A 23,378-nucleotide genomic window follows, 5' to 3' on the forward strand; every position below is an offset into this window, starting at 1 on the left:
TTCATCATGTCTCATTGTACTGTGTATGTACATCTATATTTCATGTAAAAAAAATTTTTGTTTTAATACTTCCGGGTGTCTGGAATGGATTAATTGTATTTACATTATTTCTCATGGGGAAAATGGTTTCGCAAATCGTCAATTTCGGAAATAGTCACACTTTTTGGAAAGGATTAATTACAAAAAACGAGGGTCCACTCCTAGGTAGTAGGTTGGTAGACAGCAACCGCCCAGGGAGGTACTACCGTCCTGCCAAGTGAGTGTAAAACGAAAGCCTGTAATTGTTTTACATGATGGAAGGATTGCTGGTGTCCATTTTTCTGTCTCATAAACATGCAAGGTTTCAGGTGCATCTTGCTACTTCTACTTACACTTAGGTCACACTACACATACATGTTTTTTTTTTTTTTCAACAAGTCGACCGTCTCCCACCGAGGCAGGGTGACCCAAAAAAGAAAGAAAATCCCCAAAAAGAAAATACTTTCATCATCATTCAACACTTTCACCACACTCGCACATTATCACTGTTTTTGCAGAGGTGCTCAGAATACAACAGTCTAGAAGTATACACATATAAAGATACACAACATATCCCTCCAAACTGCCAATATCCCAAACCCCTCCTTTAAAGTGCAGGCATTGTACTTCCCATATACAAGCATATATATACACACCCCTCTGGGTTTTCTTCTATTTTCTTTCTAGTTCTTGTTCTTGTCTATTTCCTCTTATCTCCATGGGGAAGTGGAACAGAATTCTTCCTCCGTAAGGCATGCGTGTTGTAAGAGGCGACTAAAATGCCGGGAGCAAGGGGCTAGTAACCCCTTCTCCTGTATAAATTACTACACATACATGTACAAGCATATATATACACACCCCTCTGGGTTTTCTTCTATTTTCTTTCTAGTTCTTGTTCTTGTCTATTTCCTCTTATCTCCATGGGGAAGTGGAACAGAATTCTTCCTCCATAAGCCATGCGTGTTGTAAGAGGCGACTAAAATGCCGGGAGCAAGGGGCTAGTAACTCCTCCTCCTGTATAAATTACTAAATTTAAAAAGAGAAACTTTCGTTTTTCTTTTTGGGCCACCCTGCCTTGGTGGGATACGGCTGGTGTGTTAAGAGAAAAAAAAGAAAGAGGGTCCATTGTATAAAAAATAGGTTGGGCAAATGTATATGGATGAATTTGAGAAGGCATGTTTCAGTGTCTCTTCTCTATTACATAAGAACATAAAGGAGGAACACTGCAGCAGGCCTGTTGGCCCAAACTGGGCATGCCTTCTCAAATCCATCCATCCATATACATTTGCCCAACTTATTTTTTTATGCTACCCAAGCCATAAGTTTTGTAACCTTTCTTTGTCATGTACCAGCTGACTTTTCCACCACATGTACAACTACTACCACCTCTACTTGTGTGGGCAAAATGTTGTCTATAAAGGATCACATTATAAGAACATATGAATGTAGTAGGTAGTAGGTTGGTAGACAGCAACCACCCAGGGAAGTACTACCGTCCTGCCAGATGACTGTGAAACAAAAACCTGTAACTGTTTTGCATGATGGTAGGATTGCTGGTTTTCTTTTTCTGTCTCATAAACACGCTAGATAACAGGGATATCTTGCTACTCCTACTTACACTTTGGTCACGCTTCACAGACACGCACATGCATATATATATATACATACATCTAGGTTTTTCTCCTTATTCTAAATAGCTCTTGTTCTTTTTTATTTCTTCTATTGTCCATGGGGAAGTGGAAAAGAATCTTTCCTCCGTAAGCCATGCGTGTCGTATGAGGCGACTAAAATGCCGGGAGCAATGGGCTAGTAACCCCTTCTCCTGTATACATTTACTAAAAAAGAGAAGAAGAAAAACTTTATAAAACTGGGTTGTTTAAATGTGCGTGGATGTAGTGCAGATGACAAGAAACAGATGATTGCTGATGTTATGAATGAAAAGAAGTTGGATGTCCTGGCTCTAAGCGAAACAAAGCTGAAGGGGGTAGGAGAGTTTCAGTGGGGGGAAATAAATGGGATTAAATCTGGAGTATCTGAGAGAGTTAGAGCAAAGGAAGGGGTAGCAGTAATGTTAAATGATCAGTTATGGAAGGAGAAAAGAGAATATGAATGTGTAAATTCAAGAATTATGTGGATTAAAGTAAAGGTTGGATGCGAGAAGTGGGTCATAATAAGCGTGTATGCACCTGGAGAAGAGAGGAATGCAGAGGAGAGAGAGAGATTTTGGGAGATGTTAAGTGAATGTATAGGAGCCTTTGAACCAAGTGAGAGAGTAATTGTGGTAGGGGACCTGAATGCTAAAGTAGGAGAAACTTTTAGAGAGGGTGTGGTAGGTAAGTTTGGGGTGCCAGGTGTAAATGAAAATGGGAGCCCTTTGATTGAACTTTGTATAGAAAGGGGTTTAGTTATAGGTAATACATATTTTAAGAAAAAGAGGATAAATAAGTATACACGATATGATGTAGGGCGAAATGACAGTAGTTTGTTGGATTATGTATTGGTAGATAAAAGACTGTTGAGTAGACTTCAGGATGTACATGTTTATCGAGGGGCCACAGATATATCAGATCACTTTCTAGTTGTAGCTACACTGAGAGTAAAAGGTAGATGGGATACAAGGAGAATAGAAGCATCAGGGAAGAGAGAGGTGAAGGTTTATAAACTAAAAGAGGAGGCAGTTAGGGTAAGATATAAACAGCTATTGGAGGATAGATGGGCTAATGAGAGCATAGGCAATGGGGTCGAAGAGGAATGGGGTAGGTTTAAAAATGTAGTGTTAGAGTGTTCAGCAGAAGTTTGTGGTTACAGGAAAGTGGGTGCAGGAGGGAAGAGGAGCGATTGGTGGAATGATGATGTAAAGAGAGTAGTAAGGGAGAAAAAGTTAGCATATGAGAAGTTTTTACAAAGTAGAAGTGATGCAAGGAGGGAAGAGTATATGGAGAAAAAGAGAGAGGTTAAGAGAGTGGTGAAGCAATGTAAAAAGAGAGCAAATGAGAGAGTGGGTGAGCTGTTATCAACAAATTTTGTTGAAAATAAGAAAAAGTTTTGGAGTGAGATTAACAAGTTAAGGAAGCCTAGAGAACAAATGGATTTATCAGTTAAAAATAGGAGAGGAGAGTTATTAAATGGAGAGTTAGAGGTATTGGGAAGATGGAGGGAATATTTTGAGGAATTGTTAAATGTTGATGAAGATAGGGAAGCTGTGATTTCGTGTATAGGGCAAGGAGGAATAACATCTTGTAGGAGTGAGGAAGAGCCAGTTGTGAGTGTGGGGGAAGTTCGTGAGGCAGTAGGTAAAATGAAAGGGGGTAAGGCAGCCGGGATTGATGGGATAAAGATAGAAATGTTAAAAGCAGGTGGGGATATAGTTTTGGAGTGGTTGGTGCAATTATTTAATAAATGTATGGAAGAGGGTAAGGTACCTAGGGATTGGCAGAGAGCATGCATAGTTCCTTTGTATAAAGGCAAAGGGGATAAAAGAGAGTGCAAAAATTATAGGGGGATAAGTCTGTTGAGTGTACCTGGTAAAGTGTATGGTAGAGTTATAATTGAAAGAATTAAGAGTAAGACGGAGAATAGGATAGCAGATGAACAAGGAGGCTTTAGGAAAGGTAGGGGGTGTGTGGACCAGGTGTTTACAGTGAAACATATAAGTGAACAGTATTTAGATAAGGCTAAAGAGGTCTTTGTGGCATTTATGGATTTGGAAAAGGCGTATGACAGGGTGGATAGGGGGGCAATGTGGCAGATGTTGCAAGTGTATGGTGTAGGAGGTAGGTTACTGAAAGCAGTGAAGAGTTTTTACAAGGATAGTGAGGCTCAAGTTAGAGTATGTAGAAAAGAGGGAAATTTTTTCCCAGTAAAAGTAGGCCTTAGACAAGGATGTGTGATGTCACCGTGGTTGTTTAATATATTTATAGATGGGGTTGTAAGAGAAGTAAATGCGAGGGTCTTGGCAAGAGGCGTGGAGTTAAAAGATAAAGAATCACACACAGGGTGGGAGTTGTCACAGCTGCTCTTTGCTGATGACACTGTGCTCTTGGGAGATTCTGAAGAGAAGCTGCAGAGATTGGTGGATGAATTTGGTAGGGTGTGCAAAAGAAGAAAATTAAAGGTGAATACAGGAAAGAGTAAGGTTATGAGGATAACAAAAAGATTAGGTGATGAAAGATTGAATATCAGATTGGAGGGAGAGAGTATGGAGGAGGTGAACGTATTCAGATATTTGGGAGTGGACGTGTCAGCGGATGGGTCTATGAAAGATGAGGTGAATCATAGAATTGATGAGGGAAAAAGAGTGAGTGGTGCACTTAGGAGTCTGTGGAGACAGAGAACTTTGTCCTTGGAGGCAAAGAGGGGAATGTATGAGAGTATAGTTTTACCAACGCTCTTATATGGGTGTGAAGCATGGGTGATGAATGTTGCAGCGAGGAGAAGGCTGGAGGCAGTGGAGATGTCATGTCTGAGGGCAATGTGTGGTGTGAATATAATGCAGAGAATTCGTAGTTTGGAAGTTAGGAGGAGGTGCGGGATTACCAAAACTGTTGTCCAGAGGGCTGAGGAAGGGTTGTTGAGGTGGTTCGGACATGTAGAGAGAATGGAGCGAAACAGAATAACTTCAAGAGTGTATCAGTCTGTAGTGGAAGGAAGGCGGGGTAGGGGTCGGCCTAGGAAGGGTTGGAGGGAGGGGGTAAAGGAGGTTTTGTGTGCGAGGGGCTTGGACTTCCAGCAGGCATGCGTGAGCGTGTTTGATAGGAGTGAATGGAGACAAATGGTTTTTAATACTTGACGTGCTGTTGGAGTGTGAGCAAAGTAACATTTATGAAGGGATTCAGGGAAACCGGCAGGCCGGACTTGAGTCCTGGAGATGGGAAGTACAGTGCCTGCACTCTGAAGGAGGGGTGTTAATGTTGCAGTTTAAAAACTGTAGTGTAAAGCACCCTTCTGGCAAGACAGTGATGGAGTGAATGATGGTGAAAGTTTTTCTTTTTCGGGCCACCCTGCCTTGGTGGGAATCGGCCGGTGTGATAATAAATAAAAAATAAATGAGGAACACTGCGGCAGGCCTGTTGGCCCAAACTGGGCATGCCTTCTCAAATCCATCCATCCATATACATTTGCCCAACTTATTTTTTTATGCTACCCAAGCCATAAGTTTTGTAACCTTTCTTTGTCATGTACCAGCTGACTTTTCCACCACATGTACAACTACCACCACCTCTACTTGTGTGGGCAAAATGTTGTCTATAAAGGATCACATTATAAGAACATATGAATGGAGGAACATTGCAGAAGGCCTACTGGCCCATACAAGGCAGGTCCTTATCAAAACTACCCCTACCCAAAGCTAGCCAAGAATTTAGTCATGTACACACGACATCAATCAAACCCAGCCCCTCCCACTCATATATTTATCCAATCTCTTTTGAAAGCTACCCAAAGTCCTAGCCTCGATCACCCTACTCAGAAGATTGTTCCACGCATCCACAACTCTGTTAGAAAACCAGTACTTACCTATGTCCTTTCTAAATCTCAATTTATTCTACTTAAATCCATTACTTCTGGTTCTTACCTGGTTTGACAATCTCAGTACTTTATTAATATCACCTTTGTTTATGCCCATCATCCACTTATACACTGCTGCCAGACGCACGGTCATAAGTCAAGTGGTCGTATGTAGCGCAGGTCATAAGTCAGATGGTGAGTGTATAATGGTACCAACACTCTTATATGGGTGTGAAGCATGGGTTGTAAACGTTGCAGTTAGGAGGCTGGAGGCAGCGATGTCATGTCTGAGGGCAATGTGTGGTGTAATTATTATGCAGAGAATTCGTGGCTTGAAGATTCGGAGATGTGAAATTACTCAAAGTATTATCCAGAAGGCTGAGGAGGGGTCTCTGAGGTGATCTGGACATTTAAAGACAATGGAGCAAAATAGGAGGTAGGGTGACCTGAAAAAGAAACACTCTCACCATCATTCACGCTATCACTGTCTTGACAGAGGCACGTTAATACTACAGTTCAGATAACCCTCCAAACTTCAATATTTGTACCCATCCTTCAGAGCACAGGCAATATACTTCCTGCCTGCAGGACTCAAGTCTGGCTAAACTGTTTGCCTGAATTCCTTCATAAATGTCACCTTGCTTACACTCCAGCAGTATGTCAAGTCATAAAGACCAATTGCCTCCACTCCTATCTAACATGCTCACACACACCTGCTGGATGTTCAAGCTACTTACATACAAAACCTCCTTTACTTCCCCTCCCTCCAACATTTCCTGGAACAACCCATACTCTGCCTTCCCACCACAACAGATTTATAGACCCTCCAAGTTATCTTATTTTGCTCCATCCTCTCTAGCAGGATAGGATATTACCTAATATTGTTTGAAGCACCATCAACTTCATCTTCAGCAGCTGCGAGTTCCTTCTTCAGTTCATCTACCCGAGCCCTCAGCCTCTTCACTTCGCTTTCATACTGATCAGCCCGTCGAGAACAGTGCAGTAGTTCAACAGATTTGTCTGCTAGAACTTTCTTAAGCTTAGAGTGGGCATGCTTCAGCTCTGATAACTCCTGAAAGTCAAATTTTAACTTTCAGACACTACAAATATAGTATATGCAATACAGTATTAGCACGGGGTCAAATTGGAACTGTGTGTGGGGTTACACGACTCTAGAATCCATGAACAAACCTAAATTACACCCACATAATTCTGTTTCGGATCTGGACTCATTTTGTGGCTCACAGATTATATCTCAATTAAATGTCACTTTAATCTTGTTAATTCTAGCATTCACGTGAATATGAGTTCAGAAAAAAGAGGTAAGGGAGTTGGCCTTCCAATGAATATATTTTGAACAACATCCTATGGTCAGTTAAAAAAAAAAAACTGGGAATCAACACAGTTATCTGCATAAGGACCTTTGGCTGAATGATGAAAATGTGCTAATTAGGAAGCCCATAAATTTAGGAGTTCCAGTGAATTACTGTGCATCATCAATAAAGCATAATATAAAGCACTACTGGAGTACTTCATCAACCTGAATAACGTAAAACACTATTGCTGTATGTCATCAACCAGCATAATAATAAAAAAAATTATATCATGAACTTGTATAATACAAAAAATTGTATTTCAGAATGTCATCAACTAACATAATAAAATACAGTGGAATCTCAGTTGTTGACTGCATTACTTGTCAAACAAATTGGTTTTCTAATAAGGAATTCGAGAGAAAAAATGTCCTGGTTTTCGTACATTCTCTTGGTTGTTGACCGACAATGCGAATGGCTTGGCCCACATGCTCACAGAATGCGCACTGGACAATGAGTAGACAGCATGGGGGATTTGAAATTGAAACCCTTACCTATTTATCATTCTGAAAAACCACAAGTTTTTAGGAAGGACAATGGTATGAAAACAAATTGGCTGTAATGTGAAGGGCCAACACAAAAGCTTGGGTAACAATTTTTTATCAAGTGGGTTCATGAGGTCTTTGCTCCCACTGTCACAAAGTACCTCACTAAAAAACAACTGCCACTCAGGGCCCTTCTACTAGCGGATAATGCTCCTGCTTACCCTCCAAGCTTGGAAAACGAACTGCTGGAGGAGTTCAGTTTTATAACTATGAAGTTCTTGCCTCCTAACACCACTCCTCCCATCCAGCCCATGGACCAGCAGGTCATTTCTAACTTCAAGAAACTCTACACCAAAGCACTTCTTAAAAAGAAGCTTTGAAATCACTTCAAAAACAAATTTAACCCTCAGAGAATTCTGGAAGGACCATTTCAATATCCTCACCTGATTGAGGCTTATAGACAAAGCCTGGGGGAATGTCTTCCAGGACCATGCAGTCAATATGGAAGAAATTGGGGTCTGACTATGTGGCAGCCAGGGATTTTGAAGGTTTTGAAGATGAGCCTGATGTGGTAGAGGATATTGTGTCCCTGGGGAAGACCTTGGGCCTAGAGGTGACTGAAGATGATGTCGAGGAGTTGGTGGAGGAGCACAGAATTGAACTGACTGCAGAAGAACTTGTAGACCTTCAGAAGGAGCAGCAACAGACTGCTGCAGAGGAGCTGTCATCAGAGGAAGAGGTGGAAAGGGATGACGTGCCCATTGCAATTGTCAAGGAAATGTGTGCTAAATGGCGTGAAGTGCAGGAGTTTGCTGAAAAATACCACCCAGACAAAGCAGTGACCATCAGTCTCCTTAACATGTACAATGACAGTGTAATGTCTCAATTTACACAGAGAAACAATGAGCCAAAACAAGGCATTAGTGGTGAAAAGAGACAAAGAAGAGAAACAACACCAGGACAGTTAGTTGCCTGATATATTAACCCTTTTACTGTCGGTGACGTAAAGGTACAGCTTTCAAGCCAGTGTCAGTGACATATTAATACACCAAAATTCTAGTGGCTTCAAATCTAGCGGGAGAAAGCTAGTAGACCTACATGTGAGAGAATGGGTCTGTGCAGTCAGTGTGCGCAGTATAAAGAAAATCCTGCAGCATGCAGTGCATAATGAGAAAAAAAACTCTGTGTTTTTGGTTTAATCCTTTCAGGGTTTCCAGTGTACTAGTACGTTTTACGCACCAGGGTTATTGACATACTAGTACGCATAAATTCTAGTGCCTTCAAATCTAGCGAGAGAAAGCTGGTAGGCCTACATATGAAAGAATGGGTCTATGTGGTCAGTGTGCACAGTATAAAAAAAATCCTGCAGCACACAGTGCATAATGAGAAAAAAAAACTTAGACCGTGTTTTTGGTTTAAAACAGCAAATGCACTGTATTTTTGTATGGTATTTATGGTTGTATTCTAGTTTTCCTGGTCTCATTTTATAGAATGGAAGACAGACAGTAGCAGAAATGTTCGATTTTTGCCAAAGTTCAAAAGTAAACAAATCATGCTATGTGTTCAATACACGTCAACTGGTGAGTCTAATCTTTCACAAGTGCACCGATATTATTTATACCATTTCTACACTGATGCAGTACTCTGTATAACAGTAAATCTTCTATTTTTTGTGAGAATAAAAATTCAAAGTGGAAAGCAAAAGAAATGTAAGAGGGGCCTGGGGACATGACTAATGAACAGAGGAAATGTTATTTTAGTGCTAGGAATGTCCGTCTTGTTAATTCTGGACCCTATTTTGAAATTGGCAAGTTTAAAAATTTGTGTGAAATTGGAAAAATTGCCAATTTCTGACCACTTTATTGGATAGTTGAAATCAGTAAATGGGTGGTTTCTTGTACTCATTCGATAGAACAAATGGAGTTCTAGCGAAATAATTATGATTTTTGTCAACTAGTACACTGGAATTGGCTGAAAATAGGGCTCAAAGTGGGCGAAATCGCTGATGCGTAAACACCGTTGAGACCGCTAACTTCGTGAGAGCATAATTACGTAAGTTATCCATCAAATTTCATACTTTTGGTGTCATTATTATCAGGAAAAGATTCTCTATCATTTCATAAGAAAAAATAATTTTTTTTCTGAAAAATTTTCGACCCTGAGAACAAGTTCAGGAGAGGGCCTCTCGACCCTGAAAGGGTTAAAACGCTGACTTTGAGGTGTATTTTCATATATGTACAGTGGAACCCTGGATTTCAGATGAAATCCATTCCAGAAGGTAGGCCTAAATCTGAAAAGGTCAAAAACCGAAGTAATATTTCCCATTAGAATTAATGTAAATACAATTAATCAAAGGTAGTAGATTGGCAGACAGCAACCACCCAGAGAGGTACTACCGTCCTGCCAGGTGACTGTGAAACAGAAACCTGTAACTGTTTTACATGATGGTAGGATTGCTGGTGTCTTTTTTCTGTCTCATAAACATGCTGGATAACAGGTATATCTTGCTACTTCTACTTACACTTAGGTCACACTACACAGGCATGCACATGCACATACTGCATATACATACACACATCTAGGGTTTTTCTTCTTTTTCTTAACAGCTCTTGTTCTTGTTTTTCTTTCTCTATTGTCCACGGGGAAGTGGTAAAGAATCTTTCCTCTGTCAGCCATGCGTGTCGTGTGAGGCGACTAAAATGCCGGAAGCAATAGGCTAGTAACCCCTTTTCCTGTACACATTTACTAAAAATGATAAGATAGACTTTATAAAACTGAAATGCTTGAATGTGCGTGGATGTAGTGCGGATGATAAGAAAGAGATGATTGCTGATGTTATGAATGAAAAGAAGTTGGATGTACTGGCCCTAAGCGAAACAAAGCTGAAGGGGGGTAGGCGAGTTTCAGTGGGGAGAAATAAATGGGAATAAGTCATGAGTATCTGAGAGAGTTAGAGCTAAGGAAGGGGTAGCAATAATGTTGAAGGACCAGTTATGGAAGGAGAAGAGGGAATATAAATGTGTAAATTCAAGGATTATGTGGATTAAAATAAGGGTCGGATGTGAAAAGTGGGTCATCATAAGCGTGTATGAACCTGGAGAAGAGAGGAGTGTAGAGGAGAGAGATTTTGGGAGATGTTAAACAAATGTATAGCAACCTCTGAACCAAGTGTGAGAGTAATTGTGGTAGGGGACCTAAATGCTCAAGTAGGAGAAATATTTAGAGAGGGTGTGGTAGGTAAGTTTGGGATGCCAGGTGTAAATGATAATGGGAGCCCTTCGAATGAACTTTGTATAGAAAGGGGTTTAGTTATAAGTAATATGTATTTTAAGAAAAAGAGGATAAATAAGTATACAAGATATGATGTAGGACATAATGACAGTAGTTTGTTGGACAATGTATTGATAGATAAAAGACTGTTGAGTAGACTTCAGGATGTACATGTCTATAGAGGGGCCACATATATACCAGATCACTTTTTAGTTGTAGCTACAGTGAGAGTAAAAGGTAGATGGGACATAAGGAAAATAGAAGCAGCAAGTAAGAGAGAGGTGAAGGTGTTTAAACTAAAAGAGGAGGCAGTTAGGGTAAGATATAAGCAACTATTGGAGGATAGATGGGCTAGTGAGAGTATAGGCAATGGGGTCGAAAATGTATGGGGTAGGTTTAAGAATGTAGTGTTAGAGTGTTCAGCAGAAGTTTGTGGTTACAGGAAAGTGGGTGTGGGAGGGAAGAAGAGTGATTGGTGGAATGACAATGTAAAGAGAGTAGTAAAGGAGAAAAAGTTAGCATATGAGAGGTTTTTACAAAGTAGAAGTGATAGTTATTTATTTATCTATCATATCATATTTAAGAAAAATAGTATAAATAAGTAAACATGATAGAGGGCATTATGACAGTAGTTTGTTGGACTATATATTGGTAGATAAAAGACTGTTAGGTAGACTTTAGGATGTACATGTTTATAAAGGGGACACAGATATATCAGATCACTTTTTAGTTGTACCTACAGTGAGAGTAAAAGGTAGATGGGATACAAGGAAAATGGAAGCAGCAAGTAAGAGAGAGGTGAAGGTTTATAAACTAGAGGAGGAGGCAGTTAAGGTTAAGATATAAACAACTGTTGGAGGACAGATGGGCTAATGAGAGTATAGGCAATGGGGTAGAAGATGTATGGGGTAAGTTTAAGAATATAGAGTTAGAGTGTTCAGCAGAAGTTTGGGGTTACAGGAAAGTGGAGAGTGGGTGAGATGTTATCAACAAATTTTGTTGAAAATAAGAAAAAGTTTTGGAGTGAGATTAATAAGTTGAGGAAGCCTAGGGAACAAATGGACTTTATTTTTTTTTTGTTATTATCACACTGGCCGATTCCCACCAAGGCAGGGTGGCCCAAAAAAGAAAAACTTTCACCATCATTCACTCCATCACTGTCTTGCCAGAAGGGTGCTTTACACTACAGTTTTTAAACTGCAATATTAACACCCCTCCTTCAGAGTGCAGGCACTGTACTTCCCATCTCCAGGACTCAAGTCCGGCCTGCCGGTTTCCTTGAACCCCTTCATAAATGTTACTTTGCTCACACTCCAACAGCACGTCAAGTATTAAAAACCATTTGTCTCCATTCACTCCTATCAAACATGCTCACACATGCCTGTTGGAGGTCCAAGCCCCTCGCACACAAAACCTCCTTTACCCCCTCCCTCCAACCTTTCCTAGGCCGACCCCTACCCCGCCTTCCTTCCACTACAGACTGATACACTCTTGAAGTGAGAGAGAGAGAGAGAGAGAGAACAAATGGACTTGACAGTTAAAAATAGGAGAGGAGAGTTATTAAATGGAGAGTTAGAGGTATTGGGAAGATGGAGGGAATATTTTGAGGAATTGTTAAATGATGAAGAAGATAAGGAAGCTGTGATTTTGTGTACAGGGCAAGGAGGAATAACATCTTGTAGGAGTGAGGAAGAGCCAGTTGTGAGTGTGGGGAAGTTTGTGGGGAAGTTTGTGAGGCAGTGGGTAGAATGAAAAGGGGTAAGGCAGCTGGGATTGATGGGATAAAGATAGAAATGCTAAAAGCAGGTGGGGATATAGTTTTGGAGTGGTTGGTGCTATTATTTACTAAATGTATGGAAGAGGATAAGGTGCCTAGGGATTGGCAGAGAGCATGCATAGTTCCTTTGTATAAAGGCAAAGAGGATAAAAGAGAGTGCAAAAATTATAGGGGAAGAAGTCTGTTGAGTTCTAGGTAGTAGGTTGGTAGACAGCAACTACCCAGGGAGATACTACCGTCCTGCCAAGTGAGCGTAAAATGGAAGCCTGTAATTATTTTACATGATGGTAGAATTGCTGGTGTCTTTTTTCTTTCTCATAAACATGCAAGATTTCAGGTATGTCTTGCTACTTCTTCTTACACTTAGGTCACACTACACATACATGTACAAGCATATATACACACACACTCCTCTGGGTTTTCTTCTATTTTCTTTCTAGTTCTTGTTACTGTTGATTTCCTTTTATCCCCATGGGGAAGTGGAACAGAATTCTTCCTCCGTAAGCCATGCGTGTTGTAAGAGGCGACTAAAATGCCAGGAGCAAGGGGCTAGTAACCCCTTCTCCTGTATATATTACTAAATGTAAAAGGAGAAGCTTTCGTTTTTCTTTTTGGGCCACCCTGCCTCGGTGGGATACGGCTGGTGTGTCAAAAGTAGTAGTAGTCTGTCGAGTTCTAGGTAGTAGGTTGGTAGACAGCAACCACCCAGGGAGGTACTACCGTCCTGCCAAGTGAGTGTAAAACGGAAGCCTGTAATTATTTTACATGATGGTAGGATTGCTGGTGTCTTTTTTCTGTCTCATAAACATGCAAGATTTCAGGTACGTCTTGGTACTTCTTCTTACACTTAGGTCACACTACACATACATGCACAAGCATATATACACACACCCCTCTGGGTTTTCTTCTATTTTCTTTCTAGTTCTTGTTCCTGTTGATTTCCTTTTATCTCCATGGTGAAGTGGAACAGAATTCTTCCTCCGTAAGCCATGCATGTTGTAAGAGGCGACTAAAATGCCAGGAGCAAGGGGCTGGTAACTCCTTCTCCTGTATATATTACTAAATGTAAAAGGAGAAACTTTAATTTTTCCTTTTTGGGCCACCCCGCCTCGGTGGGACACGGCCGGTGTGTTGAAAGAATAAAGAAAAGGTGAAACCTTCGTTTTTCCTTTTGGGTTACCCCACCTCGGTGGGATACGGCCAGTGTGTTGCAAGAAAGAAGAAGTCTGTTGAGTATACCTGGTAAAGTGTATACCTTTGATATACCTTTGAAGAATTTCGAGAGTATATCTAACTCTGAGCCCGGCAATGGGCCAGGCACGTCTGGTGCTTGCCTGGTCAACCAGGCTGTTGCTGCTGGAGGCCTGCTGCCCCACATATCCATCACAGCCTGGTTGATCTGGCACCTGGTGAAGATACTTGTCTAGTTTCCTCTTGAAGGCTTCAACACTTGTTCCAGCAGTGTTTCTGATATCTTCTGGTAAGATGTTGAAAAGTCTGGGACCCCAGATGTTGATAGTGTTCCCTTACTGTCCTCACCGCACCCCTACTCCTCACTGGTACAGTTATTATTGAAAGAATTAAGAGTAAGATGGAGAGTAGGATAGCAGATGAACAAGGAGGCTTTAGGAAATGTAAGGGGTGTGTAGACCAAGTGTTGACAGTGAAACATACAGGTGAGCAGTATTTAGATAAGGGTAAAGAGGTTTTAGTGGTATTTATGGATTTGGAAAAGGCATATGGCAATGTGGCAGATGTTGCAGGTGTATGGTATAGGAGGTAGGTTACTGAAAGCAGTGAAGAGTTTTTACGAGGACAGTGAGGCTCAGGTTAGAGCATGTAGGAGAGAAGGAGATTATTTCCCAGTAAAAGTAGGCCTTAGACAAGGTTGTGTGATGTCACCATGATTGTTCAATATACTTATAGAGGGGGTTGTAAGAGAAGTGAATGCGAGGGTCTTGGCAAGAGGTGTGGAGTTAAAAGATAAAGAATCAAACACAAAGTGGGAGTTGTCACAGTTGCTCTTTGCTGATGACACTGTGCTTTTGGGGGATTCTGAAGAGAAGTTACATAGGTTGGTGGATGAATTTGGTAGGGTATGTAAAAGAAGAAAATTAAGAGTGGATGTGTCAGCAGATGGGTCTATGAAGGATGAGGTGAATCATAGAATTGATGAGGGGAAAAGGGCGAGTGGTGCACTTATGAGTCTTTGGAGACAAAGAACTTTGTCCGTGGAAGCAAAGAGGGGAATGTATGAGAGTATAGTTGTACCAACACTTGTATGGGTGTGAAGCATGGGTGATGAATGTTGCAATGAGAAGGCTGGAGGCAGTGGAGATGTCACGTCTGAGGGCATTGTGTGGTGTGAATATAATGCAGAGAATTCGTAGTTTGGAAATTAGGAGAAGGTGTGGGATTACCAAAACTATTATCCAGAGGGCTGAGGAGGGGTTGCTGAGGTGGTTCGGACATGCAGAGAGAATGGAACAAAACAGAATGACTTCAAGAGAGTATAAATCCGTAGTGGAGCGAAGGTGGGGTAGGGGTCAGCCTAGGAAGGGTTGGAGGGAGGGGGTAAAGGAGGTTTTGTGTGCGAGGGGCTTGGACTTCCAGCAAGCGTACGTGAGCATATTTGATGGGAGTGAATGGAGACAAATGGTTTTTAATACTTGACGTGCTGTTGGGGTGTGAGCAAAGTAACATTTATGAAGGGATTCAGGGAAACCGGCAGGCCGGACTTGAGTCCTGGAGATGGGAAGTACAGTGCCTGCACTCTGAAGGAGGGGTGTTAATGTTGCAGTTTTATAACTGTAGTGTAAAGCACCCCTCTGGAAAGACAGTGATGGAGTGAATGATGATGAAAGTTTTTTTTTCGGGCCATCCTGCCTTGGTGGGAATCAGCCGATGTGTTAATAAGAAATACAACAATTAATCTGTTCCAGACACCCAAAGATATTAACAAAAAATACATTTTTTAAAGATTAACTATAGTCTTACATACCAAAGCAATGAGAACTAAATAAAATGACTAATGAAATGGATAAATGAACATTTAACATCACATTTACCTTTATTGAAGATTCTTGTTGGCGTATGGAAGACAGGGAGGAGGAAAGAGGGAGGATTGATTATTGTTTGGAAAGGGAATCCCCCTCCATAAGGACTTCAGGTATCAAGTCCCTATCCAGGGTTACTTCCCTTCTTTGTCTTTTACTGGCACTAGGACCAGCTTGAGAGTCACTGGACCCCTGCCACACAAAAAAACTGTCCAGAGAGGTCTGTTTCTGGCATCTCTTTAAGATTTGCCTGAAGTGGAACAAGGTTTTGTCACTGAGCATGTTGCAGATATGGCTTGTTTCAGCTTGGTCAGGGTGATATTTCTCCACAAAACTTTGCACCTCCCTGGCAAGCTCGAGCAAATGTACACCACTTTCGTACTTTGCTACAACTTCGTTCTTGAATTCTATCGTGTTTATCACTTTCTTTACCAAAGGGCTAGCACTAGGAATTTTCCTTGGGCCCATGGCGGCTTATTTCATAGTCGCACTCAATAAACAACCACAAAAAACAATGGATTATAACAGAATGTTTGGATGAATGCAAGAGTAATATAAGAGGGGCCTGGAGACATAACTAATGAACAGAGAAAATGTTATTTTAGTGACAGGAATGTCTGCATTGTTTATTCTGGGCCCTATGTTAAAACTGGCATCTTTTGAAATTTGTGTGAAATTGGCCAAATTGTCAATTTCTGACCACTTTATTGGGTAGTTGGAATTGGTAAATGGGTGGTTCCTTGTACTCAATCGTTAGAACAAATGGAGTTCTAGCAAAATAGCTATGAGTTTGGTCGATTGGATGAATGGAATTGGCCGAAAATAGGGCTCAAAGTGGGGAAAATCACCGATGCGTATATACTGCCGAGACCGTTAACTTCATAAGAGCATAATTCCGTAAGTTTTCCATCAAATTTTGTACTTTTGTTGTCATTACCATCGGGAAAAGATTCTCTATCATTTTATAAGAAACAATACTTTTTTTTTTAAATTCTTCGACACTGAGAGCAAGTTTGTAAGCAGGGATCTCAACAGTGAAAGGATTAATAGAAGGTGACTCTTCTTTCAAGTAGTAACATACCCCCTCCTATTCTCCACCTCCTGCTTTCAGTGTGCCTTAGCTTTCCTCTGACAGGTAAGAGGCAGTTAAGTATCATATATTGTACAGTATTTCAGTTATTTTCTTTTAGTATTCATTTTTAGTTTTATGTAGTAGTTAGTACATTTCTAATAAATTATTATATTGTCATTCGGGGTCTGGAATGGATTTATTCTATTTACATTATTCGTTATGGGAAAAATTGCTTTGGTTGTCGTCCATTTTGGTTGTCGAATCGACATCTGGAATGAATTAAGCTAGACAACCGAGGTTCCACTGTACACTATATGTCATCAACTTGTATAATACAGAACACTGTATTTTGGAATGTCATCAACAAGTATAATATACTTTATATACTGTATGATGCACTGCACATTTTGGCCTAATATAAGAGATCCTCTTAACTGTAATAATGAACATAACTACTCATACAATGTACAATAATAAATTTCTGGCTATGTCAGCAAATGAATATGTATTATGTACCTTAAACTTGTCTGCAATCTCTTGTTTGAGTTGAGCCACGTCTGAGTCTGGTGTTGATGTTGTCATTTTGCTTCTTTTGTCAAGCCTTTCTTCTAGGTCTGAGACTTGAGCTCTCAGTTTCTTGTTTTCTCGCTCTAGCCCTAGTTTTTCACTCTCAAGTCTTTCTCTTCTACCCCATTCTGCAGCATTTTCCTCCTGCAATCTCTCCAGTTCTGCTCTCAGGTCTGCTAATCTGTAAAGTGCAATAGAACTAAAGATGGTATATAAACAGTAACCATATGTACCTACTTTTTTTTAACACACCGGTTGTCTCTCACTGAGGTAGGATGACCTGAAAAAGAAGAAGAACGAATTTAACCATCAATCATGCCATTACTGTCTTACCAGAGGAACATCAATACTACAGCTCAGATGCCCCTCCAAATTGCAATATCCCCACACCTCCAAGACTCAAGAAGACCAGCTAACCTATTTCCCTGAACCTCTTCACAAATGTTCCCTTGCCCACACTCTAACAGCACTTCAAGTCATAAAACCCACTTGCCTCCACTCACTCCCAACATGCTCACACATGCTGTTGAGTGTCTAAGCCCTTTCCATACAAACCCTTCTTCATCCCCTCCCTCCATCTTTTCTTAGGCTGACCTATACCCCTCCTTTCCTCCATTACAGTGTTAAACACCTTCAAGTCATCCTATTTTACTACAACCTCTGTCCAAACCATCTCAAAAACCCCTCTCCAACCCTCTGGATATATATATGTGCAGGTATTTATGCACAAATATATACAGATATGTATATACATGTAATATATATACAAATATGTATGTATATGTAAAGGGATATATACAGTAGGGCCCCACTCATATGGCAGGTTAGGTTCCAGGCTACTGCTGGAAAGCAGACATCGCCAGAAAGCAGAACGCCATTTTTGTCCACTTATAAATGCATATAAATGCCAGATAACAAGTTTACAATAACATATATTAAGATAGCAATAGAACTAGGCATTAACCCTTAAACTGTCCAAACGTAGATCTACGTTTTTTTTATATGCTTTCAAATGGAGAAAATCAAGGTCGGAGTGCTACGCATGCAAACATAGATCTACGTTTGGACAGTTTAAGGGTTAAAAACAATAAAAAGTAAAATACACACAGTATACTCATTGTTTACCTCAAAATATTTGTAGTCTTAATGTAGGGCAAAAGGTGAGTAGTATTTACTGTAAGAAATCAGGTGTGGTAGCCTTCCTGGCCACCCTACCCACACATAAAATACTACAACGACGCTTAAAGTTCCCTTGAGTGATAAAATGCATATACAGTACACTCATTTACTTACCTTAAAATATTTGTAGTCTTAATGGTCTTAATGTAGGGTGAGAGGTGAAAAGTATTTACACTACAGTGGAATCCCGAGTTTCAGCCGTAATCCATTCCAGGAGCTAGGCCTAAACTTGAAACGGCCTAAAGTCGAAGCAATATTTCCCATAAGAAATAATGTAAATACAATTAATCCATTCCAGACCCACAAAAATATTCACACAAAAAAAAAAATAAAATTTTAAAAGATAAATTTAGTTTAACATACATACAGTACTTAAAACATACATAAAATACTTAAATGAGTAATACAATAAATAAATAAACATTTAAAATCACATTTACATACCTTTATTGAAAAGTCTTGCTGGCATCTGGAAGACAGGGAGGAGGAGAGGAGGAGGAATCCCCTTCCATAAAGACTTCAGGAAACAAGTCCTCATCTGGGGCTACTTTCCTTCTTTGTCTTTTAATGCCACTAGGACCAGCTTGAGAGTCACTGGACCCTTGTCACACAAAATACAGTGGACCCCCGGTTAACGAACTTTTTTCATTCCAGTAGTATGTTCAGGTGCCAGTACTGACCGAATTTTTTCCCATAAGGAATATTGTGAAGTAGATTAGTCCATTTCAGACCCCCAAACATACACGTACAAACGCACTTACATAAATACACTTACATAATTGGTCGCATTTCGAGGTGATCGTTAAGCGGGGGTCCACTGTAACTTTCAAGAGTGCTCTGTTTCTGGCATCTCTTTAAGATTCGCCTAAAATGGAACATTGTTTAGTCACTGAACATGTTGCAGAGATGGCCTGTTTCAGCTTGCTCAGGGTACTATTTTTCCACAAAACTTTGCAACTTATTCCACATTCCACACATGCCCTTAATTACTAAAGAAGGCACCTCCTTCACTCCCTCTTCTTCCTCTTCTGAAGCAAGTTCCTCAGCTGTGGTCTGATGCTGTTCCAGTTGAAGCTCTTGCTTCAACTGCTGCCACTACGAAGTTTGTTTGGGCCCATGGTGGCTTATTTCAGTCACAATCAATAAACAAGCACTAAACACAATGAATTTATTGTGAAATGTTTGGATGAGCACGCAGGGTATGTTCACTCAAGGATAAACAAAGCTAGACTGGCTCACGATGCCTGCACGGGCAGGCGCAGGCAGGTGGAGAGGTCTGGTACGCTGGCCAAAACACTGGGCACAGTCCGAAACTCGGGACAAAATTTAGCCAAAAATAGTGGTCGAAACTCGAAGCGGCCGATACTCAGGGCGGCCAAAATTTGGGTTCCACTGTATTTGTAGAAAGTCGTGTGGGAGGTAGGGTAGGGAAGCCCACCTGGCCACCCCACCCACTATGTAAACAAACAAAGTGTCTGGTTATGGTTCATAAACATTCATACAAACAACTTACATTGTGTACAAGTTGTCTCCACAGTGGTACAGAATAAATAAAGACCAACACTTCCAGTCTCATGTAATTTTTGTAAGGAATGATGCTCTGACAAATTATTATTATTATTTTTTTTAACAAGTCGGCCGTCTCCCACCGAAGCAGGGTGACCCAAAAAGAAAGAAAATCCCCAAAAAGAAAATACTTTCATCATTCAACACTGACACCTCACTCACACATAATCACTGTTTTTGCAGAGGTGTTCAGAATACAACAGTTTAGAAGCATATATGTAAAAAGATACACAACATATCCCTCCAAACTGCCAATATCCCAAAACCCCTCCTTTGAAGTGCAGGCATTGTACTTCCCATTTCCAGGACTCAAGTCCGGCTATATAAAAATAACCGGTTTCCCTGAATCCCTTCACTAAATATTACCCTGTTCACACTCCAACAGCTCGTCAGGTTCCAAATACCATTCATCTCCATTCACACCTATCTAACATGCTCACACACGCTTGCTGGAAGTCCAAGCTCCTCGCCCACAAAACCTCCTTTACCCCCTCCCTCCTACCTTTTTGAGGACAACCATACCCCGCATTCCTGTCCCCTACAGATATATACTCTCCAAGTCGTTCTACTTTGTTCCATTCTTTCTAAATGACCAAACCACCTCAACAACCCCTCTTCAGCCCCCTGACTAATACTTTTAGTAACTCCATGCCTCCTCCTAATTTCCACACTCCAAATTCTCTGCATAATATTTACACCACACATTGCCCTTAGATGCGATATCTCCGCTGCTTCCAGCCGCCTCCTCGCTGCAGCATTTACAATCCAAACTTCACACTCATATAAGAATTTTGGAACCACTATACTTTCGTACATTCCCTTCTTTGCCTCCATGGATAGCATTTTTTGTCTCCACATATACCTCAATGCACCACTCGCCTTTTTTCCTTCATAAATTCTATGGTTAACCTCATCTTTCATAAACTCATCCACTGACAAATCAACTCTCAAATATCTGAAAACATTCACTTCTTCCATACTCCCTCTCTCCAATGTGATACCCATTTTTTATCTAATTTATTTTTTATTTTTTTTATTATCACACTGGCCGATTCCCACCAAGGCAGGGTGGCCCGAAAAAGAAAAACTTTCACCATCATTCACTCCATCACTGTCTTGCCAGAAGGGTGCTTTACACTACAGTTTTTAAACTGCAACATTAACACCCCTCCTTCAGAGTGCAGGCACTGTACTTCCCATCTCCAGGACTCAAGTCCGGCCTGCCGGTTTCCCTGAACCCCTTCAGAATGTTACTTTGCTCACACTCCAACAGCACGTCAAGTATTAAAAACCATTTGTCTCCATTCACTCCTATCAAACACGCTCACGCATGCCTGCTGGAAGTCCAAGCCCCTCGCACACAAAACCTCCTTTACCTCCTCTCTCCAACCTTTCCTAGGCCGACCCCTACCCCGCCTTCCTTCCACTACAGACTGATACACTCTTGAAGTCATTCTGTTTCGCTCCATTCTCTCTACATGTCCGAACCACCTCAACAACCCTTCCTCAGCCCTCTGGACAACAGTTTTGGTAATCCCGCACCTCCTCCTAACTTCCAAACTACGAATTCTCTGCATTATATTCACACCACACATTGCTCTCAGACATGACATCTCCACTGCCTCCAGCCTTCTCCTCGCTGCAACATTCATCACCCATGCTTCACACCCATATAAGAGCGTTGGTAAAACTATACTCTCATACATTCCCCTCTTTGCTTCCAAGGACAAAGTTCTTTGTCTCCACAGACTCCTAAGTGCACCACTCACTCTTTTCCCCTCATCAATTCTATGATTCACCTCATCTTTCATAGACCCATCCGCTGACACGTCCACTCCCAAATATCTGAATACATTCACCTCCTCCATACTCTCTCCCTCCAATCTGATATCCAATCTTTCATCACCTAATCTTTTTGTTATCCTCATAACCTTACTCTTTCCTGTATTCACCTTTAATTTTCTTCTTTTGCACACCCTACCAAACTCATCCACCAATCTCTGCAACTTCTCTTCAGAATCTCCCAAGAGCACAGTGTCATCAGCAAAGAGCAGCTGTGACAACTCCCACTTTGTGTGTGATTCTTTATCTTTTAACTCCACGCCTCTTGCCAAGACCCTCGCATTTACTTCTCTTACAACCCCATCTATAAATATATTAAACAACCATGGTGACATCACACATCCTTGTCTAAGGCCTACTTTTACTGGGAAATAATTTCCCTCTTTCCTACATACTCTAACTTGAGCCTCACTATCCTCGTAAAAACTCTTCACTGCTTTCAGTAACCTACCTCCTACACCATACACTTGCAACATCTGCCACATTGCCCCCCTATCCACCCTGTCATACGCCTTTTCCAAATCCATAAATGCCACAAAGACCTCTTTAGCCTTATCTAAATACTGTTCACTTATATGTTTCACTGTAAACACCTGGTCCACACACCCCCTACCTTTCCTAAACCCTCCTTGTTCATCTGCTATCCTATTCTCCGTCTTACTCTTAATTCTTTCAATAATAACTCTACCATACACTTTACCAGGTATACTCAGCAGACTTATCCCCCTATAATTTTTGCACTCTCTTTTATCCCCTTTGCCTTTATACAAAGGAACTATGCATGCTCTCTGCCAATCCCTAGGTACCTTACCCTCTTCCATCTAAATCATTTGATATCCTCATCACCTTACGCTTATCTATGTTCCTTTCAACTTTCTATTTACACACCCTCCAAAACTCATCCACTAACCTTTGCAACTTTTCTTTAGAATCTCCCAAAAGCACAGTATCATCAGCAAAAAGTAACTGTGTCAACTCCCATTTTGTATTTGATTCCCCATGGTTTATGCATGCATGTATTAACAGGCATGTATGCTTGCAACATAAAAGTACATTTGCATGCATGTATGTATGCATAGTGGTGGTCCATAGATAGTAACCAGATGAAAGGATCATTTACTCACCCTCAGAGATGACAGATTAAAAAAGAAAGCATGTCCTTTAATTACCACATGAGGGTAAGTGTTACAAATGAAAAAATGATATGTTTAAGAGCCAGTTTATCACTCCATTATGGCCATAAACTTTCTCAAAACTCCCAGAGAGCATTTACAATCATGGCCTTTCGAACTTCCAGTGAGCATTTTACAATCACAAAAGAATAAAATTCTACACAACCAAAAAATATTTCAATGTCTACTAAAATATACATTTCAATAACTAAAATATTATTTTTATTTCCTCTACCAATGTAAAGCGCAAAAAAAAAAAAAAAAAAATCACTATCATTCATTTAATTGCTGTGTGTGCTACAAAAAATAATGGTTTAATGAAAGGTGTATCACTGGTATTACTGCTGCTGCTTCCCAAAATTTCATAATTTACCTTTGAAATTCAGCATAAATTTTTGAAGTAATGTACAAAAGTAACTGACCTATTGAATGTTACTTATTAAATAAAAATCACTAATAAAAATAAAATAAAAATGACTAAAAATCTTAACATAAT

At 40.6% G+C, this 23,378-nt stretch overlaps 1 protein-coding gene across 5 annotated transcripts in view; it reads right to left on the bottom strand.

Moving 5' to 3' along the window:
• Window positions 1–23,378, bottom strand: part of LOC128685451 (coiled-coil domain-containing protein 102A) — a 67,839-nt gene that overhangs the window by 19,985 nt on the left and 24,476 nt on the right. For 4 of the 5 annotated variants that reach the window (XM_053771983.2, XM_053771980.2, XM_053771981.2 and 1 more), the window contains 2 exons: window positions 17,073–17,304; window positions 6,399–6,595 (listed from right to left, as the gene is read on the bottom strand). In XM_053771983.2, the coding sequence (XP_053627958.2) occupies window positions 6,399–6,595; window positions 17,073–17,304 (429 nt within the window). Of the gene's footprint in view, window positions 1–6,398; window positions 6,596–7,833; window positions 8,194–17,072; window positions 17,305–23,378 lie in introns of those variants that run through there. The other variant, XM_053771984.2, reaches the window with a different exon arrangement.

This window comes from Cherax quadricarinatus, chromosome 8, assembly GCF_038502225.1.
Source record: "Cherax quadricarinatus isolate ZL_2023a chromosome 8, ASM3850222v1, whole genome shotgun sequence".
Classification (NCBI taxonomy): Eukaryota; Metazoa; Arthropoda; class Malacostraca; order Decapoda; family Parastacidae; genus Cherax; species Cherax quadricarinatus.